This window comes from Nerophis ophidion, linkage group LG15 (assembly GCF_033978795.1).
Source record: "Nerophis ophidion isolate RoL-2023_Sa linkage group LG15, RoL_Noph_v1.0, whole genome shotgun sequence".
NCBI classification, from domain to species: Eukaryota; Metazoa; Chordata; class Actinopteri; order Syngnathiformes; family Syngnathidae; genus Nerophis; species Nerophis ophidion.
This window is the reverse complement of record NC_084625.1, coordinates 5,549,517-5,573,329: the sequence shown is the minus strand read 5'-3', so window position 1 is coordinate 5,573,329 and position 23,813 is coordinate 5,549,517. Positions and strand designations below refer to the sequence as shown.

General features: G+C 38.0%; 1 protein-coding gene across 1 annotated transcript; it reads right to left on the bottom strand.

Moving 5' to 3' along the window:
- Positions 1 to 19,207: 19,207 nt before the first annotated feature.
- On the bottom strand, positions 19,208 to 23,360 carry LOC133569127 (cystatin-B-like). The gene is made up of 3 exons (XM_061921303.1): positions 23,196 to 23,360; positions 22,998 to 23,099; positions 19,208 to 19,405 (listed from the first exon to the last, which is right to left on the bottom strand). Exons 1-3 carry the CDS (start codon positions 23,259 to 23,261, stop codon positions 19,277 to 19,279), a joined length of 297 nt encoding a protein of 98 aa, XP_061777287.1. The 5' UTR covers positions 23,262 to 23,360; the 3' UTR covers positions 19,208 to 19,276.
- Between the last annotated feature and the right edge of the window lie 453 nt (positions 23,361 to 23,813).

Below are 23,813 nucleotides of genomic sequence, written 5' to 3'. Positions count from 1 at the left end.
GGTCTTGGTCAACATGTATTTGATTTATGTCCATGGTGTTGGTCAATTACAAGGTCAACATGTATTTAATTTGGGGTCAGGTCAACTACAAGGTCAGTATGTATTTGATTTGTGTCTTCCATGGTTTTGAACATGTATTTGATTTGTGTCCTCCATGGTCTTGGTCAATTACAAGGTCAACATGTATTTAATTTGTGTCCTCATGGTTTTATTTGGGGTCAGGTCAACTACAAGGTCAGTATGTATTTGATTTATGTCTTCCATGGTCTTGGTCAACATGTATTTGATGTATGTCCTCCATTGTGTTGGTCAATTACAAGGTCAACATGTATTTTGTGTCTTCCATGGTCTTGGGCAACATGTATTTGATTTGTGTTGTCCATGGTCTTGGTCAACATATTTAATTTGTGTCCTCATGGTTTTATTTGGGGTCAGGTCAACTACAAGGTCAGTATGTATTTGATTTATGTCCTCCCATGGTCTTGGTCAACATGTATTTGATTTATGTCCTCTATGGTGTTGGTCAATATGTATTTGTCCTCCAAGGTCTTGAGCAACATGTATTTGATTTGTGTCAATATTTGGGGGTTTGGTCATCTACAAGGTGTCTTTTGTGTTAATCATCTAACATTCTTACATTATACAACTCTTACACAACGTGTTTTGGGTCACACTCCTGCTGCCTCTCCTCCTGCACCACGGGCCACGCCAACGGGTGTTCCCTCTCCGCTGCGGGCGTGCCTCTGCAAGAGATCTGCAATCAACACACCTGCCTGTGATGAGCAACCAGCCTTCATAAGCCAGCGCATCTTGAGATCTGGTGCTAGAACATAGCTTCTCGTACCCAGAACGGTAAGCCAGCACGTCTTTAGCCTTCTCTCTCTCTCTCTCCCTCCCTGTGTTCCCTTCTGGTTGTGTTCACGGTCTCTCGTGTCGTCCTCCAGCTTCCCGTCGTCCTTCCTCGAGCTGTCTCGTCTACCTGGACCCCCTTTGCATTCCCTCTGGACTTCCACCTCACGCCTGCCCACTGACGTCTGAGCCTGTGTTATCCCCTTTTGGACTTCCGCCTCGCTCTCAACACGCACACAACGCCCTCTGGTGACCACGCTCAGATAATACTTACACATAGTCGCACTACATCTCTTTAAGCTAATCACACACTGCACTCACATACTGAGCTTTCAATAAATACGCTGAAAGCTAACGACGTCATCGCCTCTCTGCAGTCTTATTCTCCTTCTGTCTTGTCATCCAATGTTTATATATATATATATATATATATATATATGTGTGTGTGTGTGTGTGTGTGTGTATGTATATGTGTGTTATTTGTCATCCTTACCCCATGAACTGCAACACTACACAACTTAAACAATGTTTTCCTTTTCATTCCTTAATTCATGTTACTAATGTATCACTTTTACACCAGGGGTCACCAACCTGGTGCCCACGGGCACCAGGTCGCCCGTAAGGACCAGATGAGTCGCCTGTTGGCCTGTTCTAAAAATAGCTCAAATAGCAGCACTTACCAGTGAGCTGCCTCTATTTTTTAAATATTTATTTACTAGCAAGCTGGTCTCGCTTTGCTCGACATTTTTAATTCTAAGAGAAACAAAACTCAAAATTTGGAAATCCAAGAAAATATTTTAAAGACTTGGTCTTCACTTGTTTAAATAAATGCATTTATTTTTTTACTTTGCTTCTTGTAACTTTCAGAAAGACAACTTTAGAGAAAATATACAACCTTAAAAATGATTTTAGGATTTTTAAACATACCTTTTTAAATTCCTTCCTCTTCTTTCCTGACAATTTAAATCAATGTTCAAGTAAATTTATATTTCTTATTGTAAAGAATAAATACATTTTAATTTAATTCGACATTTTAGCTTCTGTTTTTTCCACGAAGAATGTTTGTGAAATATTTCTTCAAACTTATGAGTAAATTTAAAAATTATTCTGGAAAATCTTTAAAATCAAACTTAAATCTTATTTCAAAGTCTTTTGAATTTCTTTTGAAATTTCTGTTCTGGAAAATCTACAATAAATAATGATTTGTCTTTGTTAAAAATATAGCCTGCTCCAATTTGTCATATATTCTAACAAAATGCAGATTGGATTTTAACCTTTTTAAAACATGCCATCAAAATTCTAAAATTAATCTTAATCAGGGAAAATTACCAATGTTCCATGAATTCTCTTTTTAATTTTTTCAAAAAGATTTGAATTAGCTAGATTTTCTCCTTTTTTTCAGTTGAAATTTGGATTTTAAAGAGTCGAAATTGAAAAACTGTTATCAAAATTTTATTTTAATTTTTTTCCTCTTTTAAACCGTTTCAGTTTATTTTTCCATTTATTCTCTACAAAAAACCTTCTGTAAAAAGAAAAAAAATGTATGACAGACAAATACCCATTTTTATTTATATATATATATATATATATATTTTTTTTTTTTTTTTTTTTTTAATTAAAGGTAAATTGAGCAAATTTGCTATTTCTGGCAATTTATTTGTGTGTATCAAACTGGTAGCCCTTCGCATTAATCAGTACCCAAGAAGTAGCTCTTGCTTTCAAAAAGGTTGCTGACTCCTGATATAGATGATAAATCAAAATAAATGATAAAACATCAATATATAATTTAACATCAATATAAGTGACAAAACATCTATATATATATGATTTAACAACATAAATGTTAAAACATCAAGATATATGATTTAGCATCAAAATATATGATAAAACATCAATATATATAATTTAATGACATAAATGATAAAACTTATTTTTTTATGATTTGACATCAACATAAATGATAAAACATAAATTCTTATGATTTGACATCAATATAAATGATAAAACTATATAAAATATAATTTAACATCAGTATAGATAACAAATCCATATAAATGATAAAACATCAATATAAGTGATAAAACATCAATATATATATATATATATATATATATATATGATTTAACATCAACATAAATGTTAAAACATCGATATATGATTTAGCATCAATATATATGATTTAGCATCAATATAAATGATAAAACATCAATATAAATGATAAAACATCAATATAAATGATAAAACAAAATTTATGATTTATCAACATAAATGATAAAACATCAATATAGATGATAAAACATCAATATATATAATTTAACATCAACATAAATGATAAAACATATTTTTTTCTGATTTAACATCAACACAGATGATAAAACATCAATTCTTATGATTTGACATCAATATAAATTACAAAAATATATAAGTGATAAAACATCAATATATATATGATTTAACAACATAAATGTTAAAACATCAAGATATATGATAAAACATTTTTTATGATTCATCAACATAAATGATAAAACATCAACATAGACGATAAAACATCAATATATATAATTTAACAACAAATGATAAAACTTATTTTTTTATGATTTACCATCAACATAAATGATAAAACCAATTCTTATGATTTGACATCAATATAAATGATAAAACTATATAAATGATAAAACATCAATATATAATTTAACATCAATATAGATAACAAATCCATATAAATGATAAAACATCAATATAAGTGATAAAACCTCAATATATATATATATATATATATGATTTAACACCAACATAAATGTTAAAACATTAAGATATATGATTTAGCATCAATATAAATGATAAAACAAATTTTATGATTCATCAACATAAATGATGAAACATCAATATAGATGATAAAACATCAATATATATAATTTAACATCAACATAAATGATAAAACATATTTTTTTCTGATTTAACATCAACACAAATGATAAAACATCAATTCTTATGATTTGACATCAATATAAATTATAAAAATATATAAGTGATAAAACATCAATATATATATGATTTAACAACAAATGTTAAAACAAGATATATGATAAAACATTTTTTATGATTCATCAACATAAATGATAAAACAACAACATAGACGATAAAACATCAATATATATAATTTAACAACAAATGATAACTTATTTTTTTATGATTTACCATCAACATAAATGATAAAATATCAATTCTTATGATTTGACATCAATATAAATGATAAAACTATATAAATGATAAAACATCAATATATAATTTAACATCAATATAGATAACAAATCCATATAAATGATAAAACATCAATATAAGTGATAAAACATCAATATATATATGATTTAACACCAACATAAATGTTAAAACATCAAGATATATGATTTAGCATCAATATAAATGATAAAACAAATTTTATGATTCAACATAAATGATGAAACATCAATATAGATGATAAAACATCAATATATATAATTTAACATCAACATAAATGATAAAACATATTTATTTCTGATTTAACATCAACACAAATGATAAAACATCAATTCTTATGATTTGACATCAATATAAATTATAAAAATATATAAATGATAAAACATCAATATAGAAGATGTAACATTAATATAAATGTAACATCAATATAGATGACGTAGAGTTAATGCAGATGGTCTTCCAATGATGTAATGTCTGACTTGTCCACACAGTGGCAGTGTTTATTAACCCCTCACGACCCACATGGCCTGTAATGCTTGGAATGGAAGATGTTTGTTTGGATTCCCGCCAATAAAAATGTGATTTGATGTTTCACACTTTTGCTTTGTCAGCACATTCCTCTGCTTTCGTCCTGCACCCAAACACTTCCTGGCACGTGGCTCTCTCTGCATAAGTGTTGTTGTGTCTGCATGAATGTTGTTGTGTCTGCATAAGTGTTGCTGTGTCTGCATGAGTGTTATGTCTGCATAATCAATCAATCAATCATTTATATAGCCCTAAATCACTAGTGTCTCAAAAGGCTACACAAACCACAAAAACATCCTCGGTAGGGCCCACATAAGGGCAAGGAAAAACTCACACCCAGTGGGACGTCGACCATGATGACTTTGAGAAACCTTGGAGAGGACCGCGTTTCGGTCCCCCCTCTAGGGGACCGAAAACAATGGATGTCGAGCAGGTCTAACATGATACTGTGAAAGTTCAATCCATAGTGGATCCAACGCAGCTGCGAGAGTCCCGTCCACAGTGGAGCCAACAGGAAACCATCCCAAGTGGAGGCGGTCCAGCAGCACAGAGATGTCCCCGACTCTGGACAGCCAGTACTTCATCCATGGCCATCAGACCAGACCTCCTGCACAAGGGAGAGTGGGACAGAGGAGAAAAAGAAAAACGGCAGATCAACTGGTCTAAAAAGGGAGTCTATTGAAAGGCTAAAGTATACAAATGAGTTTTGAGATTAGACTTAAATGCTTCTACTGAGGTAGCATCTCAAACTGTTACCGGGAGGGCATTCCAGAGTACTGGAGCCCCAATAGAAAACACTCTATAGCCCGCAGACTTTTTTTGGGCTCTGGGAATCACTAATAAGCCGGAGTCTTTTGAACGCAGATTTCTTGCCGGGACATATGGTACAATACAATCGGCAAGATAGGATGGAGCTAGACCGTGTAGTATTTTATACGTAAGTAGTAAAACCTTAAAGTCACATCTTAAGAGCACAGGAAGCCAGTGCATGTGAGCCAGTATAGGTGTATATATAGGTATATATGTATATAAGTATATACAGTATAGGTGTATATATAGGTATATATGTATATAAGTATATACAGTATAGGTGTATATATAGGTATATATGTATATAAGTATATACAATATAGGTGTATATATAGGTATATATGTATATAAGTATATACAGTATAGGTGTATATATAGGTATATATGTATATAAGTATATACAGTATAGGTGTATATATAGGTATATATGTATATAAGTATATACAGTATAGGTGTATATATAGGTATATATGTATATAAGTATATACAATATAGGTGTATATATAGGTATATATGTATATAAGTATATACAGTATAGGTGTATATATAGGTATATATGTATATAAGTATATACAGTATAGGTGTAATATGATCAAACTTTCTTGTTCTTGTCAAAAGTCTAGCAGCCGCATTTTGTACCAACTGTAATCTTTTAATGCTAGACATGGGGAGACCCGAAAATAATACGTTACAGTAGTCGAGACGAGACGTAACAAACGCATGGATAATGATCTCAGCGTCTTTAGTGGACAGAATGGAGTGAAATTTAGCGATATTACGGAGATGAAAGAAGGCTGTTTTAGTAACGCTTTTAATGTGGACTTTTGACAAGAACAAGAAAGTTTGATCACATTACGCCGGTACTGTATATACTTATATACATATATACCTATATATACACCTATACTGTATATACTTATATACATATATACCTATATATACACCTATACTGGCTCACCAGCACTGGCTTCCTGTGCACTTAAGATGTGACTTTAAGGTTTTACTACTTACGTATAAAATACTACACGGTCTAGCTCCATCCTATCTTGCAGATTGTATTGTACCATATGTCCCGGCAAGAAATCTGCGTTCAAAAGACTCCGGCTTAGTAGTGATTCCTAAAGCCCCAAAAAAGTCTGCGGGCTATAGAGCGTTTTCCGTTCGGGCTCCAGTACTCTGGAATGCCCTCCCGGTAACAGTTCGAGATGCTACCTCAGTAGAAGCATTTAAGTCTCACATTAAAACTCATCTGTATACTCGAGCCTTTAAATAGACCTCCTTTTTAGACCAGTTGATCTGCTGCTTCTTTTCTCTTTTCTCCTATGTCCCCCCCTCCCTTGTGGAGGGGGTCCGGTCCAATGACCATGGATGAAGTACTGGCTGTCCAGAGTCGAGACCCAGGATGGATCGCTCGTCGGGACCCAGGATGGACCGCTCGCCTGTGTATGGGTTGGGGACATCTCTACGCTGCTGATCCGCCTCCGCTTGAGATGGTTTCCTGTGGACGGGACTCTGGCTGCTGTCTTGGATCCGCTTTGAACTGAACTCTCGCGGCTGTGTTGGAGCCACTATGGATTGAACTTTCACAGTATCATGTTAGACCCGCTCGACATCCATTGCTTTCGGTCCCCTAGAGGGGGGGGGGGGTTGCCCACATCTGAGGTCCTCTCCAAGGTTTCTCACAGTCAGCATTGTCACTGGCGTCCCACTGGATGTGAATTCTCCCTGCCCACTGGGTGTGAGTTTTCCTTGCCCTTTTGTGGGTTCTTCCGAGGATGTTGTAGTTGTAATGGTTTGTACAGTCCTTTTGAGACATTTGTGATTTGGGGCTATATAAATAAACATTGATTGATTGATTGAATGTGTGACTCAAAGGAGAGAGTTGGGTGGAAGATAATACCCAGATTCTTTACCGAGTCGCCTTGTTTAATTGTTTGGTTGTCAAATGTTAAAGTTGTATTATTAAATAGAGGTCGGTGTCTAGCAGGACCGATAATCAGCATTTCCGTTTTTTTGGCGTGGAGTTGAAAAAAGTTAGCGGACATCCATTGTTTGATTTCATTAAGACACGCCTCCAGCTGACTACAATCCGGCGTGTTGGTCAGCTTTAGGGGCATGTAGAGTTGGGTGTCACGATTCAGAGGAAAGTTTTAAATGTTTCTTGTATTTGAAAGACTTGTTTAGAGCGAGCAGCAAACACTTTGGACGTTTTTTTTTATTCACCAGGAGAGTCTTAAGTCCCAGTGCAGAAGGAAACACAAAGCCAGGGAGTTGCAATCATTTATGAGTGCTGCTGGTACAAAAGTGTGTTTAAAAAGGAACAATCAGAGTGATTCATTATTCATTTTTGTTAAATTTTTGTTTAGTACGGTAGCATCGCTAACCCAACAAGGGACTCCTTCCAGTAGCTCCACCCACTCAGCTGATGACTTTATGCAATTCTTTAGTAAGAAAATTGAAGTTATTAGAAAGGAGATTAAAGACAATGCGTCCTAGCTACAACGGGGTTCTATTAACACTGATACTGATACGATGGTATATACGGCGGATACTGCCCTCCAAAATGGTTTCTCTCGTTTTGAGGAATTAACATTAGAGGAATTGTTACAACGTGTAAATGGAATAAAACAAACATGTTTACTTGACCCTCTTCCTGGGAAACTGATCAAGGAGCTCTTTGTATTATTAGGTCCATCAGTGCTAAATATTATAAACTTATCACTTTCCTCGGGCACTGTTCCCCTAGCATTCAAAAAAGCGGTTATTCATCCTCTTCTTAAAAGACCTAACCTGTCCTGACCTCACGGTAAACTACCGACCGGTGTCTCACCTTCCCTTTATTTCAAAAATCCTCGAAAAAATTGTTGCGGAGCAGTTAAATGAACACTTAGCGTCTAACAATCTATGTGAAACCTTTCAATCCGGTTTCAGGGCAAATCACTCCACGGAGACAGCCCTCGCAAAAATGACTAATGATCTATTGCTAACGATGGATTCTGATGCGTCATCTATGTTGCTGCTCCTCGATCTTAGCGCTGCTTTCGATACCGTCGATCATAATATTTTATTAGAACGTATCAAAACCAGAATTGGTATGTCAGACTCAGCCCTGTCTTGGTTTAACTCTTATCTTACTGATAGGATGCAGTGCGTCTCCCATAACAATGTGACCTCGGACTACGTTAAGGTAACGTGTGGAGTTCCCCAGGGTTCGGTCCTTGGCCCTGCACTCTTCAGCATCTACATGCTGCCGCTAGGTGACATCATACGCAAATACGGTGTTAGCTTTCACTGCTATGCTGATGACACCCAACTCTACATGCCCCTAAAGCTGACCACCACGCCGGATTGTAGTCAGTTGGAGGCGTGTCTTAATGAAATTAAACAATGGATGTCCGCTAACTTTTTGCAACTCAACGCCAAAAAAACGGAAATGCTGATTATCGGTCCTGCTAGACACCGAACTCTATTTAATAATACAACTCTAACATTTGACAACCAAACAATTAAACAAGGCGACACGGTAAAGAATCTGGGTATTATCTTCGACCCAACTCTCTCCTTTGAGGCACACATTAAAAGCGTTACTAAAACGGCCTTCTTTCATCTCCGTAATATCGCTAAAATTCGCTCCATTCTGTCCACTAAAGACGCTGAGATCATTATTCATGCGTTTGTTACGTCTCGTCTCGATTACTGTAACGTATTATTTTCGGGTCTCCCCATGTCTAGCATTAAAAGATTACAGTTGGTACAATATACTGTATATACTTATATATACACCTATACTGTATATACTTATATATATACACCTATACTGTATATACTTATATACATATATACCTATATATACACCTATACTGTATATACTTATATATATACACCTATACTGTATATACTTATATACATATATACCTATATATACACCTATACTGTATATACTTATATACATATATACCTATATATATACACCTATACTGTATATACTTATATACATATATACCTATATATATACACCTATACTGGCTCACCTGCACTGGCTTCCTGTGCACTTAAGATGTGACTTTAAGGTTTTACTACTTACGTATAAAATACTACACGGTCTAGCTCCATCCTATCTTGCCGATTGTATTGTACCATATGTCCCGGCAAGAAATCTGCATTCAATGGACTCCGGCTTATTAGTGATTCCCAAAGCCCAAAAAAAGTCTGTGGGCTATAGAGCGTTTTCCGTTCGGGCTCCAGTACTCTGGAATGCCCTCCCGGTAACAGTTCGAGATGCTACCTCAGTAGAAGCATTTAAGTCTCACCTTAAAACGCATTTGTATAGTCTAGCCTTTAAATAGACTCCCTTTTTAGACCAGTTGATCTGCCGTTTCTTTTCTTTTTCTCCTATGTCCCACTCTCCCTTGTGGAGGGGGTCCGGTCCGATCCGGTGGCCATGTACTGCTTGCCTGTGTATCGGCTGGGGACATCTCTGCGCTGCTGATCCGCCTCCGCTTGGGATGGTTTCCTGCTGGCTCCGCTGTGAACGGGACTCTCGCTGCTGTGTTGGATCCGCTTTGGACTGGACTCTCGCGACTGTGTTGGATCCATTATGGATTGAACTTTCACAGTATCATGTTAGACCCGCTCGACATCCATTGCTTTCCTCCTCTCCAAGGTTCTCATAGTCATTGTCACCGACGTCCCACTGGGTGTGAGTTTTCCTTGCCCTTATGTGGGCCTACCGAGGATGTCGTGGTGGTTTGTGCAGCCCTTTGAGACACTAGTGATTTAGGGATATATAAGTGAACATTGATTGATTGATTGATTGATTGATTGATTGATTGATCTAATTAGTTACTCTGTTCATCTAATTAGTTCCTATGGTCATCTAATTAGTTACTATGGTCATCTAATTAGTTACTATGGTCATCTAATTAGTTACTCTGGTCATCTATTTAGTTACTCTGATCATCTAATTAGTTACTATGGTCATCTAATTAGTTACTCTGGTCATCTATTTAGTTACTCTGGTCATCTAATTAGTTACTCTGGTCATCTAATTAGTTACTATGGTCATCTAATTAGTTACTATGGTCATCTATTTAGTTACTCTGGTCATCTAATTAGTTACTCTGTTCATCTAATTAGTATATGGTCATCTAATTAGTTACTATGGTCTTCTAATTAGTTACTCTGTTCATCTAATTAGTTACTATGGTCATCTAATTAGTTACTATGGTCATCTAATTAGTTACCATGGTCATCTAATTAGTATATGGTCATCTAATTAGTTACTATGGTCATCTATTTAGTTACTCTGATCATCTAATTAGTTACTATGGTCATTTAATTAGTTACTATGGTCATCTATTTAGTTACTCTGGTCATCTAATTAGTTACTCTGTTCATGTAATTAGTATATGGTCATCTAATTAGTTACTATGGGAATCTAATTAGTTACGATGGTCATCAAATTAGTTACTCTGGTCATCTAATTAGTATATGGTCATCTAATTAATTACTCTGGTCATCTAATTAGTTACTCTGTTCATCTAATTAGTTACTATGGTAATCTAATTAGTTACTCTGGTCATCTAATTAGTTACTCTGGTCATCTAATTAGTTACCATGGTAATCTAATTAGTTACTCTGGTCATCTAATTAGTTACTCTGGTCATCTAATTAGTTACTCTGGTCATCAAATTAGTTACTCTGGTCATCTAATTAGTTAGTCTGGTCATCTAATTAGTATATGGTAATCTAATTAGTTACTCTGGTCATCTAATTAGTTATTCGGTAATCTAATTAGTTACGATGGTCATCTAATTAGTTGCTATGGTCATCTAATTAGTTACTCTGGTAATCTAATTAGTTACGATGGTCATCTAATTAGTTACTATGGTAATATAATTAGTTACCATGGTCATCTAATTAGTTACTATGGTAATATAATTAGTTACCATGGTCATCTAATTAGTTACTATGGTAATATAATTAGTTACTATGGTCATCTAAATCACAGCAGCTCAGACCAGGTACCAAGCAGTGTGGGTGGGGAGCGTTTCCACAGAGTGTTCCCTGAAATGCAAATGTCAGGGACAGACGTGGGAGGAGATTTTTAAAGTTCTACAAGAAAAGTGATATTATATCAAATTGTAGGTGTTTTTTTGTATTGTTTTTTACTCTTTGTGTTCATAGTTCGCTGTGTTTGTTGCACTTTTGTTGTGTTTTGTTTATTGTAAATAATGTGGATGGAGAAGGGCTGTGACGGTCATATGTTGTCAATATTCAGTGTTTTATCGGTCATAGTTAATATTGTAAAGCCTACATTCTTAATATTTGTGTATATTCTGGGTGTCTCACTCAGTAGAACATGTGAAGTGAAGTGAATTATATTTGTATAGCGCTTTTCTCTAGCTACTCAAAGCGCTTTTGCATAGTGAAACCCAATATCTAAGTTACATTTAAAGCAGTGTGGGTGGCACTGGGCGCAGGTGGGTAAAGTGTCTTGCCCAAGGACACAAGGGCAGTGACTAGGATGACGGAAGCGGGAATCGAACCTGCGACCCTCAAGTTGCTGGCACGGCCCCTGTAAAATTCCATTCCGTTTCCCAGGCGTCATGATCCACGACTTGGATCATGTCATGTTCTGTTTTTGTTCTGTTTGTATATCACATCCTGTTATTTGACGTCCTTAGTTCCTGGTGGCACTTCCTCTTTTCTTCCATTGTCATAGTTACCCATTTAGTGTCATCTGCTTTCTGTTTGTCACGCGCATCTGATTTGTGATTATCTCCTTATTTAAGACTGCCTTTGTTTGCCATTCGCTCTCGGACTCTCATTTGCTATTCAGGTGACGTCGCTATTCCCGCTTGTGGTAAAACTCTTTTTGTACTTTTGCTTCCACGCTATTCCCTCAGTTGTTTATTTCCCTAGCTCACATTTGTTCTTTGTATATATATATATATATATATGTCTTGATTGGATTATCCAGAGAATAGTGCTCGATACCGTGGTAGAGCGCAATATGTAGGTGTGGGAAAAATCACAAGACTACTTCATCTCTACAGAACTGTTTCATGAGGGGTTCCCTCAATCATCTGGAAAATCTCCTGATGATTGAGGGAACCCCTCATGACAGCAGTTTTGTCTGGGGTTTTTCCTAGGGGGCGCTAGAGTGCAATTTTGACTTTTGGGGTTTGTTTTTTTATTAGATGGCAATTTTCGCCAGTCCTGATGTGTGTGTAAAATTTGGTGAGTTTTGAAGCATGTTAAGGGGGTCAAGTTACAGATCGGCGTTTCTGGATGTTGTTGATAAATGGCTTTAGCTTTGCATAGTAGAGCTTTAACTTGCACTTTGAAGCATTTTAAGGGGGTCAAATTACAGCTCAAAGAGGCAAAAATGACATTTTTTAGGAAACTTTGCGCAGGGGTTCTCTGAAGGCGCGTAAAATCAAAACCGGAGCAGTAATCAAAACTTTGTTGGATAGTTTTAATCAAAAGGGTTCAATCTCTCTCCTGTGCGAGTTTGAAGCCGAAACAACAAACGCACTCGGAGGAGTTTACGTTTGAAAAAGGTGACGGGTTTTTACAAAACTTTTATTTTGAAGGGGTAATTTTTAACTTCCTGTTGATTTTTGCCGAATGATGTCAATTATCTAAATGTAGGTCTAAGTGAGACCTACATCGAAATTTTTGTTTCATGTCTTTCCGGCATTCCTACTGGAAGTTACAAGCAATTTTGTTTGTGTTTTCTTCCTAGGAGCAGTTTTTGCTGTGTTTTATTCAAAAATTGCGCTAGAGCGCAATTTTGAGTATTGTGATTTGTTTTTTTCATTAGATCGCAATTTTTGCCAGTCCTGATGTGTGTGCCAAGTTTGGTGAGTTTTGAAGCATTTTAAGGGGGTCAAATTACAGCTCAAAGAGGCAAAAATAGCATTTTTTTGTGAAAATGTTGCTTTGAATGGGTTTTAGCAAAATTTTTGTTGATTTTTGACCTAGAAAGTAAAATTATGAAATCTACATCTAAGTCAGTCCTACATATAAGTTTTTGTTTCATGTCTCTACGACTTTCCTAATGGAAGATACAAGCAGTCTGTTTTTTTGTTTTTTTTTTCCTAGGGGGCGCTAGCGCGCAATTTTCAATTTTGGGGTTTGGTTGCTTAATAAGTTGGGAAGGCATGCCAGACCGACGTGTGTGTCAAATTTGGTGAGTTTTGAAGCATGTTAAGGGGGTCAAATTACAGCGCATAGGTGCGGAATAATAATAAAACGCACCAGTTTCAAAAGGGCCCATTGCAAAGGACTCCACAGGAGTCCTTTGCAATGGGCCTGGCGGACCCTAATAATGATTAGGATATATTTAGGCAAAATATTATAACAGGATATGTATAATGTTATATATAATATAATATACTCTACAACAGGGGTCACCAACCTTTTGGAAATTAAGAGCTTTTTCTTGGGTACTGATTAATGCGAAGGGCTACCAGTTTGATACACACTTAAATAAATTGCCAGAAATAGACAATTTTCTCAATTTACCTTTAATAAATAAATCTATATATAGAAAAAATAAGTATTTCCGTCAGTCATTCCGTCGTACATTTTTTTTTCCTTTTACGGAAGGTTTTTTGTAGAGAACAAATGATGAAAAAAAAACCCTACAAACAATTGCCCAGGCCTGTGGTCTAAATCAACAGAGCTTATTCTCCATCCATCCATCTTCTTCCGCTTATCCGAGGTGGGGTCGCGGGGGCAGCAGCCTAAGCAGAGAAGCCCAGACTTTCCTCTCCCCAGCCACTTCCTCCAGCTCCTCCCAGAGGGAACCCGAGGCGTTCCCAGGCCAGCCGGGAGACATAGTCTTCCTAAAGTGTCCTGGGTCTTCCCCGTGGCCTCCTACCGGTCGGACGTGCCCTAAACACCTCCCTAGGGAGGCGTTCGGGTGGCATCCTGACCAGATGCCCGAGCCAACTGATCTGGCTCCTCTCCATGTGTAGGAGTAGCTCATTTGGGCCCCGTCATCTTGTTTCAAAGTATTTAGAATTTCTTTGAAAATTTTTGGTTCTGGAAAATCTAGAAGAAATAAGGATTTGTCTTTCTTAGAAATGTAGCTTGGTCCAATTTGTTGTATATTCTAACAAAGTGCAGATCGGACTTGAACCTATTTAAAACATGTCATCAAAATTCGAAAATTAATCTTAATCAGGAAAAATGACTAATGATGTTTCATAAATTATTTTTTTCAAAAAGATTCAAATTAGCTAATTTTTCTCTTCATTTTTTTGGGTTGAATTTTGAATTTGAAAGAGTCGAAATTGAAGATAAATTAAATTTTGAAACATAGTTTTCATTTTTTTCATGTTTTCTCCTCGTTTAAAGCGTTCAATTAAGTGTTTTTTCATCATTTGTTCTCTACAAAAAACCTTCTGTAAAAGGAAAACAAAATGTACGACGGAATGACTGACGGAAATACTTATTTTTTTATATATAGATTTATTTATTAAAGGTAAATTGAGCAAATTGGCTATTTCTGGCAATTTATTTAAGTGTGTATCAAACTGGTAGCCCTTCACATTAATCAGTACCCAAGAAAAAGCTCTTAATTTCCAAAAGGTTGGTGACCCCTGTTTTAGAGTATATTATATTATATATAACATTATACATATCCTGTTATAATATTTTGCCTAAATGTATCCTAATCATTATTAGGGTCCGCCAGACCCTATTGAAACTGGTGCGTTTTATTATTATTCTGCACCAATGCGCTGTAATTTGACCCCCTTAACATGCTTCAAAACTCACCAAATTTGACACACACGTCGGTCTGGCATGCCTTCCCAACTTATTAAGCAACCAAACCCCAAAATTGAAAATTGCGTGCTAGCGCCCCCTAGGAAAAAAACAAAACAAAACAGACTGCTTGTAACTTCCATTAGGAAAGTCGTAGAGACATGAAACAAAAACCTCTATGTAGGACTGACTTAGACCTAGATTTCATAATTTTACTTTCTAGGTCAAAAATCAACAAAAATTTTGCTAAAACCCATTCAAAGCAAAATTTTCACCAAAAAAATGCAATTTTTGCCTCTTTGAGCTGTAATTTGACCCCCTTAAAATGCTTCAAAACTCACCAAACTTGGCACACACATCAGGACTGGCGAAAATTTGCGATCTAATGAAAAAACCAAATCCCAATACTCAAAATTGCGCAGTTTTTGAATAAAACACAGCAAAAACTGCTCCTAGGAAGAAAACACAAACAAAATTGCTTGTAACTTCCAGTAGGAATGCCGGAAAGACATGAAACAAAAATGTCGATGTAGGTCTCACTTAGACCTACTTTTAGATGATTGACATCCTTCGGCAAAAATCAACAGGAAGTTAAAAATTACCCCTTCAAAATAAAATGTTTGTAAAAACCCGTCACCTTTTTCAAACGTAAACTCCTCCGAGTGCGTTTGTCGTTTCGGCTTCAAATTCGCACAGGAGAGAGATTGAACCCTTTTGATTAAAACCATCCAACAAAGTTTTGATTACTCCTCCGGTTTTGATTTTACGCGCCTTCAAAGAACCCCTGCGCAAAGTTTCCTAAAAAATGTCATTTTTACCTCTTTGAGCTGTAATTTGACCCCCTTAAAATGCTTCAAAGTGCAAGCTACAGCTCTACTATGCAAAGCGAAAGCCATTTATCAACAACATCCAGAAACGCCGATCTGTAATTTGACCCCCTTAACATGCTTCAAAACTCACCAAATTTTACACACACATCAGGACTGGCGAAAATTGCCATCTAATAAAAAACCAAACCCCAAAAGTCAAAATTGCGCTCTAGCGCCCCCTAGGAAAAACCCCCAGACAAAACTGCTTGTAACTTCTGTTAGGAATGTCGTAGAGACATGAAACAAAAACCTCTATGTAGGTCTGACTTAGACCAGGGCTTGGCAGCGGCCAAAGGCGGACCCGACCAACGCTGCTTGCAGCTTTAATTATTTTTTTTTCCCTTCTATGTCATGAAAAGGGAGGTTTTTGTGGTCGGTACACTAATTGTAAGTGTATATTGTGTTTTTATGTTGATTTAATAAAAAATAAAAAATAAAATTATTTATTTATTTATTTTTTTAAATAAAAAATTATTCTGCGGCCCGATTGGTACCGGGCCGCACTCCTCCGAGTGCGTTTGTCGTTTCGGCTTCAAACTCGCACAGGAGAGAGATTGAACCCTTTTGATTAAAACCATCCAACAAAGTTTTGATTACTGCTCCGGTTTTGATTTTACGCGCCTTCAAAGAACCCCTGCGCAAAGTTTCCTAAAAAATGTCATTTTTGCCTCTTTGAGCTGTAATTTGACCCCCTTAAAATGCTTCAAAGTACAAGTTAAAGCTCTACTATGCAAAGCGAAAGCCATTTATCAACAACATCCAGAAACGCTGATCTGTAACTTGACCCCCTTAACATGCTTCAAAACTCACCAAATTTTACACACACATCAGGACTGGCGAAAATTGCCATCTAATAAAAAAACCAAACCCCAAAAGTCAAAATTGCGCTCTAGCGCCCCCTAGGAAAAAACCCCAGACAAAACTGCTTGTAACTTCTGTTAGGAATGTCGTAGAGACATGAAACAAAGACCTCTATGTAGGTCTGACTTAGACCAGGGCTTGGCAGCGGCCAAAGGTGGACCCGACTAACGCTGTTTGCAGCTTTAAGTTTTTTTTTTCCTTTCTATGTCATGAAAAGGGAGGTTTTTGTGGTTGGTGCACTAATTGTAAGTTTATATTGTGTTTTTTATGTTGATTTAATAAAAAATAAAAAATAAAATTATTTGTTTATTTTTTTTTTTTTTAAAGAAAAAATTATTCTGCGGCCCGATTGGTACCGGGCCACAGAATAATTTTTTATATTTTTGCAAAAAATTAATTTTTAGCCTCTTTGAGCTGAAATTTGAACTCCTTAAAATGCCTCAAAACTCACCAAACTTGGCACACACATCAGGACTGGCAGAAATTGCGATCTAATGAAAAAAAAAAAAAAAAACTCAAAATTGCGCTCTTGCGCAATTTTTGATCGAAACACAGCAAAAACTGCTCCTAGGAAGAAAACACAAACAAAATTGCTTGTAACTTCCAGTAGGAATGCCGGAAAGACATGAAACAAAAACCTCTATGTAGGTCTCACTTAGACCTACTTTTTAATAATTGACATCCTGCAGCAAAAATCAACAGGGAGTTAAAAATTACCCCTTCAAAATAAAAGTTTTGTAAAAACCCGTCACCTTTTACAAACGTAAACTCCTCCGAGTGCGTTTGTCGTTTCGGCTTCAAACTCGCACAGGAGAGAAATTGAACCCTTTTGATTAAAACTATCCAACAAAGTTTTGATTACTGCTCCGGTTTTGATTTTACGCGCCTTAAAAGAACCCCTGCGCAAAGTTTCCTAAAAAATGTCATTTTTGCCTCTTTGAGCTGTAATTTGACCCCCTTAAAATGCTTCAAAGTGCAAGCTAAAGCTCTACTATGCAAAGCGAAAGCCATTTATCAACAACATCCAGAAACGCCGATCTGTAATTTGACCCCCTTAACATGCGTCAAAACTCACCAAATTTTACACACACATCAGGACTGGCGAAAATTGCCATCTAATAAAAAACCAAACCCCAAAAGTCAAAATTGCGCTCTAGCGCCCCCTAGGAAAAAACCCAGACAAAACTGCTTGTAACTTCTGTTAGGAATGTCGTAGAGACATGAAACAAAGACCTCTATGTAGGTCTGACTTAGACCAGGGTTTGGCAGCGGCCAAAGGCGGACCTGACCAACTCTGCTTGCAGCTTTAATTTCTTTTTTTCCCTTCTATGTCATGAAAAGGGAGGTTTTTGTGGTTGGTGCACTAATTGTAAGTGTATATTGTGTTTTTTATGTTGATTTAATAAAAAAATCAAATAAAATTATTTTTTTATTTATTATTTTTTTTAAAGAAAAAATTATTCTGCGGCCCGATTGGTACCGGGCCACAGAATAATTTTTTATATTTTTGCAAAAAATTTATTTTTAGCCTCTTCGAGCTGAAATTTGACCTCCTTAAAATGCCTCAAAACTCACCAAACTTGGCACACACATCAGGACTGGCAGAAATTGCGATCTAATGAAAAAAAAAAAAAAAAAAACTCAAAATTGTGCTCTTGCGCAATTTTTGATCGAAACACAGCAAAAACTGCTCCTAGGAAGAAAACACAAACAAAATTGCTTGTAACTTCCAGTAGGAATGCCGGAAAGACATGAAACAAAAACCTCTATGTAGGTCTCACTTAGACCTACTTTTTAATAATTAACATCCTGCAGCAAAAATCAACAGGAAGTTAAAAATTACCCCTTCAAAATAAAAGTTTTGTAAAAACCCCTCACCTTTTACAAACGTAAACTCCTCCGAGTGCGTTTGTCGTTTCGGCTTCAAACTCGCACAGGAGAGAAATTGAACCCTTTTGATTAAAACTATCCAAACTATCCAAAGGCGGACCCGACCAACTCTGCTTGCAGCTTTAATTTCTTTTTTTCCCTTCTATGTCATGAAAAGGGAGGTTTTTGTGGTTGTTGCACTAATTGTAAGTGTATATTGTGTTTTTTATGTTGATTTAATAAAAAAATAAAATAAAATTATTTATTTATTTATTTATTTTTTTAAATAAAAAATTATTCTGCGGCCCGGTACCAATCGGTGGTTGGAGACCACTGCTTTAGACCACACACACACACCTGAGAAGATATCAGCATCCAGAGTAACTTTACTACATCACACAAAGCCAGAGAGTTGCAATCATTTATGAGTGCTGGCGATACAAAAGTGTGTTTAAAAAGGAACAATCAGGAGCATCTCAGAAGTGCTCGATGGGGTCGGAGTGACTCTTGGACTCTAGCATGTCGCTCAGCTCCAGTGTCCTGCCAGCGTGCGGCAGCGACTGGAAGACGCGGAGGTGGACGTGCTCGTCTCCTCCCACGTGCACCTGTGAGCAACAATAACATTGTTATTACTACTACGTCCATGATGCTGACTGCACTTAACACTGTTCTTCTCCTTCCTTGTCCACTTTATGGCAGAAAAAAATGTTATGAATATACATGCATCCATCCATTTTCTACCGCGTGTCCCTTTTGGGGTCGCGGGGGGTGCTGGAGCATATCCCAGCTGCATTCGGGCGGAAGGCGGTGTACACCCTGGACAAGTCGCCACCTCGTCGCAGGGCCTGTACTGTATATTATGACTACTTCAATGCCCATGTCCTACTGCAAATAGTTATTATATAGAATCAAAATAATACAATTGGACAAATTGTAAGTGTTTGACAACATCCTTGTGTGTGATATCATGTGCGATACAAGCAGTCCTGCAGAGTGTGACAACGTGTGTGATACAAGCAGTCCTGCGGCGTGTTTACTTGTGTGTGATATCATGTGCGATACAAGCAGTCCTGCGGCATGTTTACTTGTGTGTGATATCATGTGCGATACAAGCAGTCCTGCAGAGTGTGACATCGTGTGTGATACAAGCAGTCCTGTGGCGTGTTTACTTGTGTGTGATATCATGTGTGATACAAGCAGTCCTGCGGCGTTTTTACCTGTGTGACATCATGTGCGATACAAACAGTCCTGAGGCGTGTTTACTTGTGTGTGATATAATGTGCGATACAAGCAGTCCTGCGGCGTGTTTACTTGTGTGTGATATCATGTGTGATACAAGCAGTCCTGATGTGTTTTTACCTGTGTGACATCATGTGCGATACAAGTAGTCCTGCGGCGTGTTTACTTATGTGTGACATCATGTGCGATACAAGCAGTCCTGCGGCGTGTTTACTTGTGTGTGATATCATGTGTGATACAAGCAGTCCTGCTGTGTTTTTACCTGTGTGATATCATGTGCGATACAAGCAGTCCTGCGGCATTTTTACCTGTGTGACATCATGTGCGATACAAGCAGTCCTGCAGCGTGTTTACTTGTCTGAGATATCATGTGCGATACAAGCAGTCCTGCGGCATGTTTAATTGTCTGAGATATCATGTGCGATACAAGCAGTCCTGCGGCGTGTTTAATTGTGAGATATTATGTGTGATACAAGCAGTCCTGCAGCGTTTTTAACCTGTGTGTGATATCATGTGCGATACAAGCAGTCCTGCGGCGTGTTTACTTATGTGCGATACAAGTAGTACTGTGGCATGTTTACTTGTCTGTGATATCATGTGCGATACAAGAAGTCGGCATAAACTGTGTGACATCATGTGCGATACAAACAGTCCTGAGGCGTGTTTACTTGTGTGTGATATCATGTGCGATACAAGTAGTCCTGTGGCGTGTTTACTTGTGTGTGACATCATGTGCGATACAAGTAGTCCTGCGGCGCTTTTACCTGTGTGACATCATGTGCGATACAGACAGTCCTGCGGCGTGTTTACTTGTGTGTGATATCATGCGCGATACAAGCAGTCCTGCAGCTTGTTTACTTGTGTGTGATATTATGTGCGATACAAGCAGTCCTGTGGCGTGTTTACTTGTGTGCAATATCATGTGTGATACAAGCAGTCCTGTGGCGTGTTTACTTGTGTGCAATATCATGTGCGATACAAGCAGTCCTGCGGCATTTTTACCTGTGTGACATCATGTGCGATACAAGCAGTCCTGCGGCGTGTTTACTTGTGTGTGATATCATGTGCGATACAAGCAGTCCTGCGGCATTTTTACCTGTGTGACATCATGTGCGATACAAGCAGTCCTGCGGCGTGTTTACTTGTGTGTGATATCATGTGCAATACAAGCAGTCCTGTGGCGTGTTTACTTGTGTGTGATATCATGTGTGATACAAGCAGTCCTGCGGCGTGTTTACTTGTGTGTGATATCATGTGCGATACAAACAGTCCTGCGGCATGTTTACTTGTGTGTGATATCATGTGCGATACAAGCAGTCCTGCAGAGTGTGACATCGTGTGTGATACAAGCAGTCCTGCGGCGTGTTTACTTGTGTGACATCATGTGCGATACAGGCAGTCCTGCGGCCTTTTTACCTGTGTGACATCATGTGCGATTCAACCAGTCCTGCGGCGTGTTTACTTGTGTGACATCATGTGCGATACAGGCAGTCCTGCGGCCTTTTTACCTGTGTGACATCATGTGCGATACAAACAGTCCTCCGGCTTGTATACTTGTGTGTGATATCATATGCGATACAAGTAGTCCTGCGGCGTGTTTACTTGTGTGTGACATCATGTGCGATACAGGCAGTCCTGCGGCCTTTTTACCTGTGTGACATCATGTGCGATACAAACAGTCCTCCGGCTTGTATACTTGTGTGTGATATCATATGCGATACAAGTAGTCCTGCGGCGTGTTTACTTGTGTGACATCATGTGCGATACAGGCAGTCCTGCGGCCTTTTTACCTGTGTGACATCATGTGCGATACAAACAGTCCTCCGGCTTGTATACTTGTGTGTGATATCATATGCGATAAGAGTAGTCCTGCGGCGTGTTTACTTGTGTGTGATATCATGTGCGATACGAGTAGTCCTGCGGCGTGTTTACTTGTGTGACATCATGTGCGATACAGGCAGTCCTGCGGCCTTTTTACCTGTGTGACATCATGTGCGATACAAACAGTCCTCCGGCTTGTATACTTGTGTGTGATATCATGTGCGATACAAGTAGTCCTGCGGCGTGTTTACTTGTGTGTGATATCATGTGCGATACGAGTAGTCCTGCGGCGTGTTTACTTGTGTGACATCATGTGCGATACAGGCAGTCCTGCAGCCTTTTTACCTGTGTGACATCATGTGCGATACAAACAGTCCTCCGGCTTGTATACTTGTGTGTGATATCATGTGCGATACAAGTAGTCCTGCGGCGTGTTTACTTGTGTGTGACATCATGTGCGATACAAGCAGTCCTGTGGTATTTTTACCTGTGTGACATGTGCGATACAACCAGTCCTACGGCATGTTTACTTGTGTGAAATCATGTGCGATACAAACAGTCCTACAGCATGTTTACTTGTGTATGATATCATGTGCGATACAAGCAGTCCTGCGGCGTGTTTACTTGTCTGTGATATCATGTGCGATACAAGAAGTCGGCATAAACTGTGTGACCTCATGTGCGATACAAGCAGTCCTGTGGCGTGTTTACTTGTGCGTGATATCATGTGCGATACAAGTAGTCCTGTTTCGTGTTTACTTGTGTGTGATATCATGTGCGATACAAGAGGTTGACATAAACTGTGGACAAATTAAGCAGTAGTGTAGTAATAACAATGCAAGTGCAAATATTTTCCAGGACTTTAGTGTTTTGTACAATTGTTATTCGAAGGTGAATAACTTAATACTCCTAATTAAGTATAAACATTGAACCTCGCCTTCCGCCCGAATGCAGCTCAGATTGGCTCCAGCACCCCCCAAAAGGGACAAGCGGTAGGAAATGGATGGATGGATGGATATCCAAATAAAATGGACTCTCTGTGATATTGGTAAAAACTGCACGTCAATAAATATTGAACATCTTTGTTTTGTTGCCTCTTTTGTTGCCAAATGAAGGATTGTGGTGATTTGAGCTCACCTTGATGAAGAAGTTGGTTCCGGCGACCACCTGAGTCTTGAAGGTCTTGGCAGTGAAGACCTCAAAGGACTTGCCGGCTTTCTTCTCCGCTTCAGGCTTCACCTGCATGACAGGTGAACAGGCGTTACGTCGTCGTCCCCAACCAGGCACGTGATGACGTCATAGCACGGGCGGAAATGTTCACGTTCGTCTACTCACTTTGTCACAGATCTGCTGGACGTCTTCGTTGGCGGCCTTCGCCTCTCCGGTGCCTCCACACATCATGATGGCGGCAGGAAAGTAAGTCTTTATTATACTGGAACAAGAAGTATGACTCCGGTGTGTTCCAATGTGCTTTATATACTTTTTGTACTGGGACCTTTCAACAGAAACGCCCATGCGCGCCTGTCACATGACGCTGAGTCATGGACCGTACCATTCACGCGGGGGTGGAGCATCATTAAACGTCATTTAAATTCATACTATGGTCTCTAGCTCCTATATAACTACAGTTTATACATTATAAGAGTTTATTGTTGGGAATTTAATGCACATACGCTATCTAATAATCGTATTTTGCTGTGCCTCCAAAGAGACAAAGTGGAAGAGTCCGAGGCGCAGTTATTGCTGGTTTGACTTCCGTAATAGTGGGCGGGGCCTTTTTTGCTGTCTATCCAATACCAGGTAAAGACAGATCCAGATTTGACCAAGCCGATACTTTTCACATTCGTTTCTATTTTCATTACAGGATTTTGACTTCTTTGTCCAATACTATCAACAGAGTAACACATATGAAACAAAACAAATACATTCAATGGTATTCTTCCATAAAATTGC

Excerpts from the sequence above, each read along its gene's own strand:
- LOC133569127 (XM_061921303.1), bottom strand. The coding sequence starts at position 23,261 with ATGATGTGTGGAGGCACCGGAGAGGCGAAGGCCGCCAACGAAGACGTC. Across the intron at positions 23,100-23,195 it reads TCCAGCAGATCTGTGACAAA|GTGAAGCCTGAAGCGGAGAA; the intron begins GTGAGTAGACGA and ends CCTGTCATGCAG. Across the intron at positions 19,406-22,997 it reads GAACCAACTTCTTCATCAAG|GTGCACGTGGGAGGAGACGA; the intron begins GTGAGCTCAAAT and ends TGTTGCTCACAG.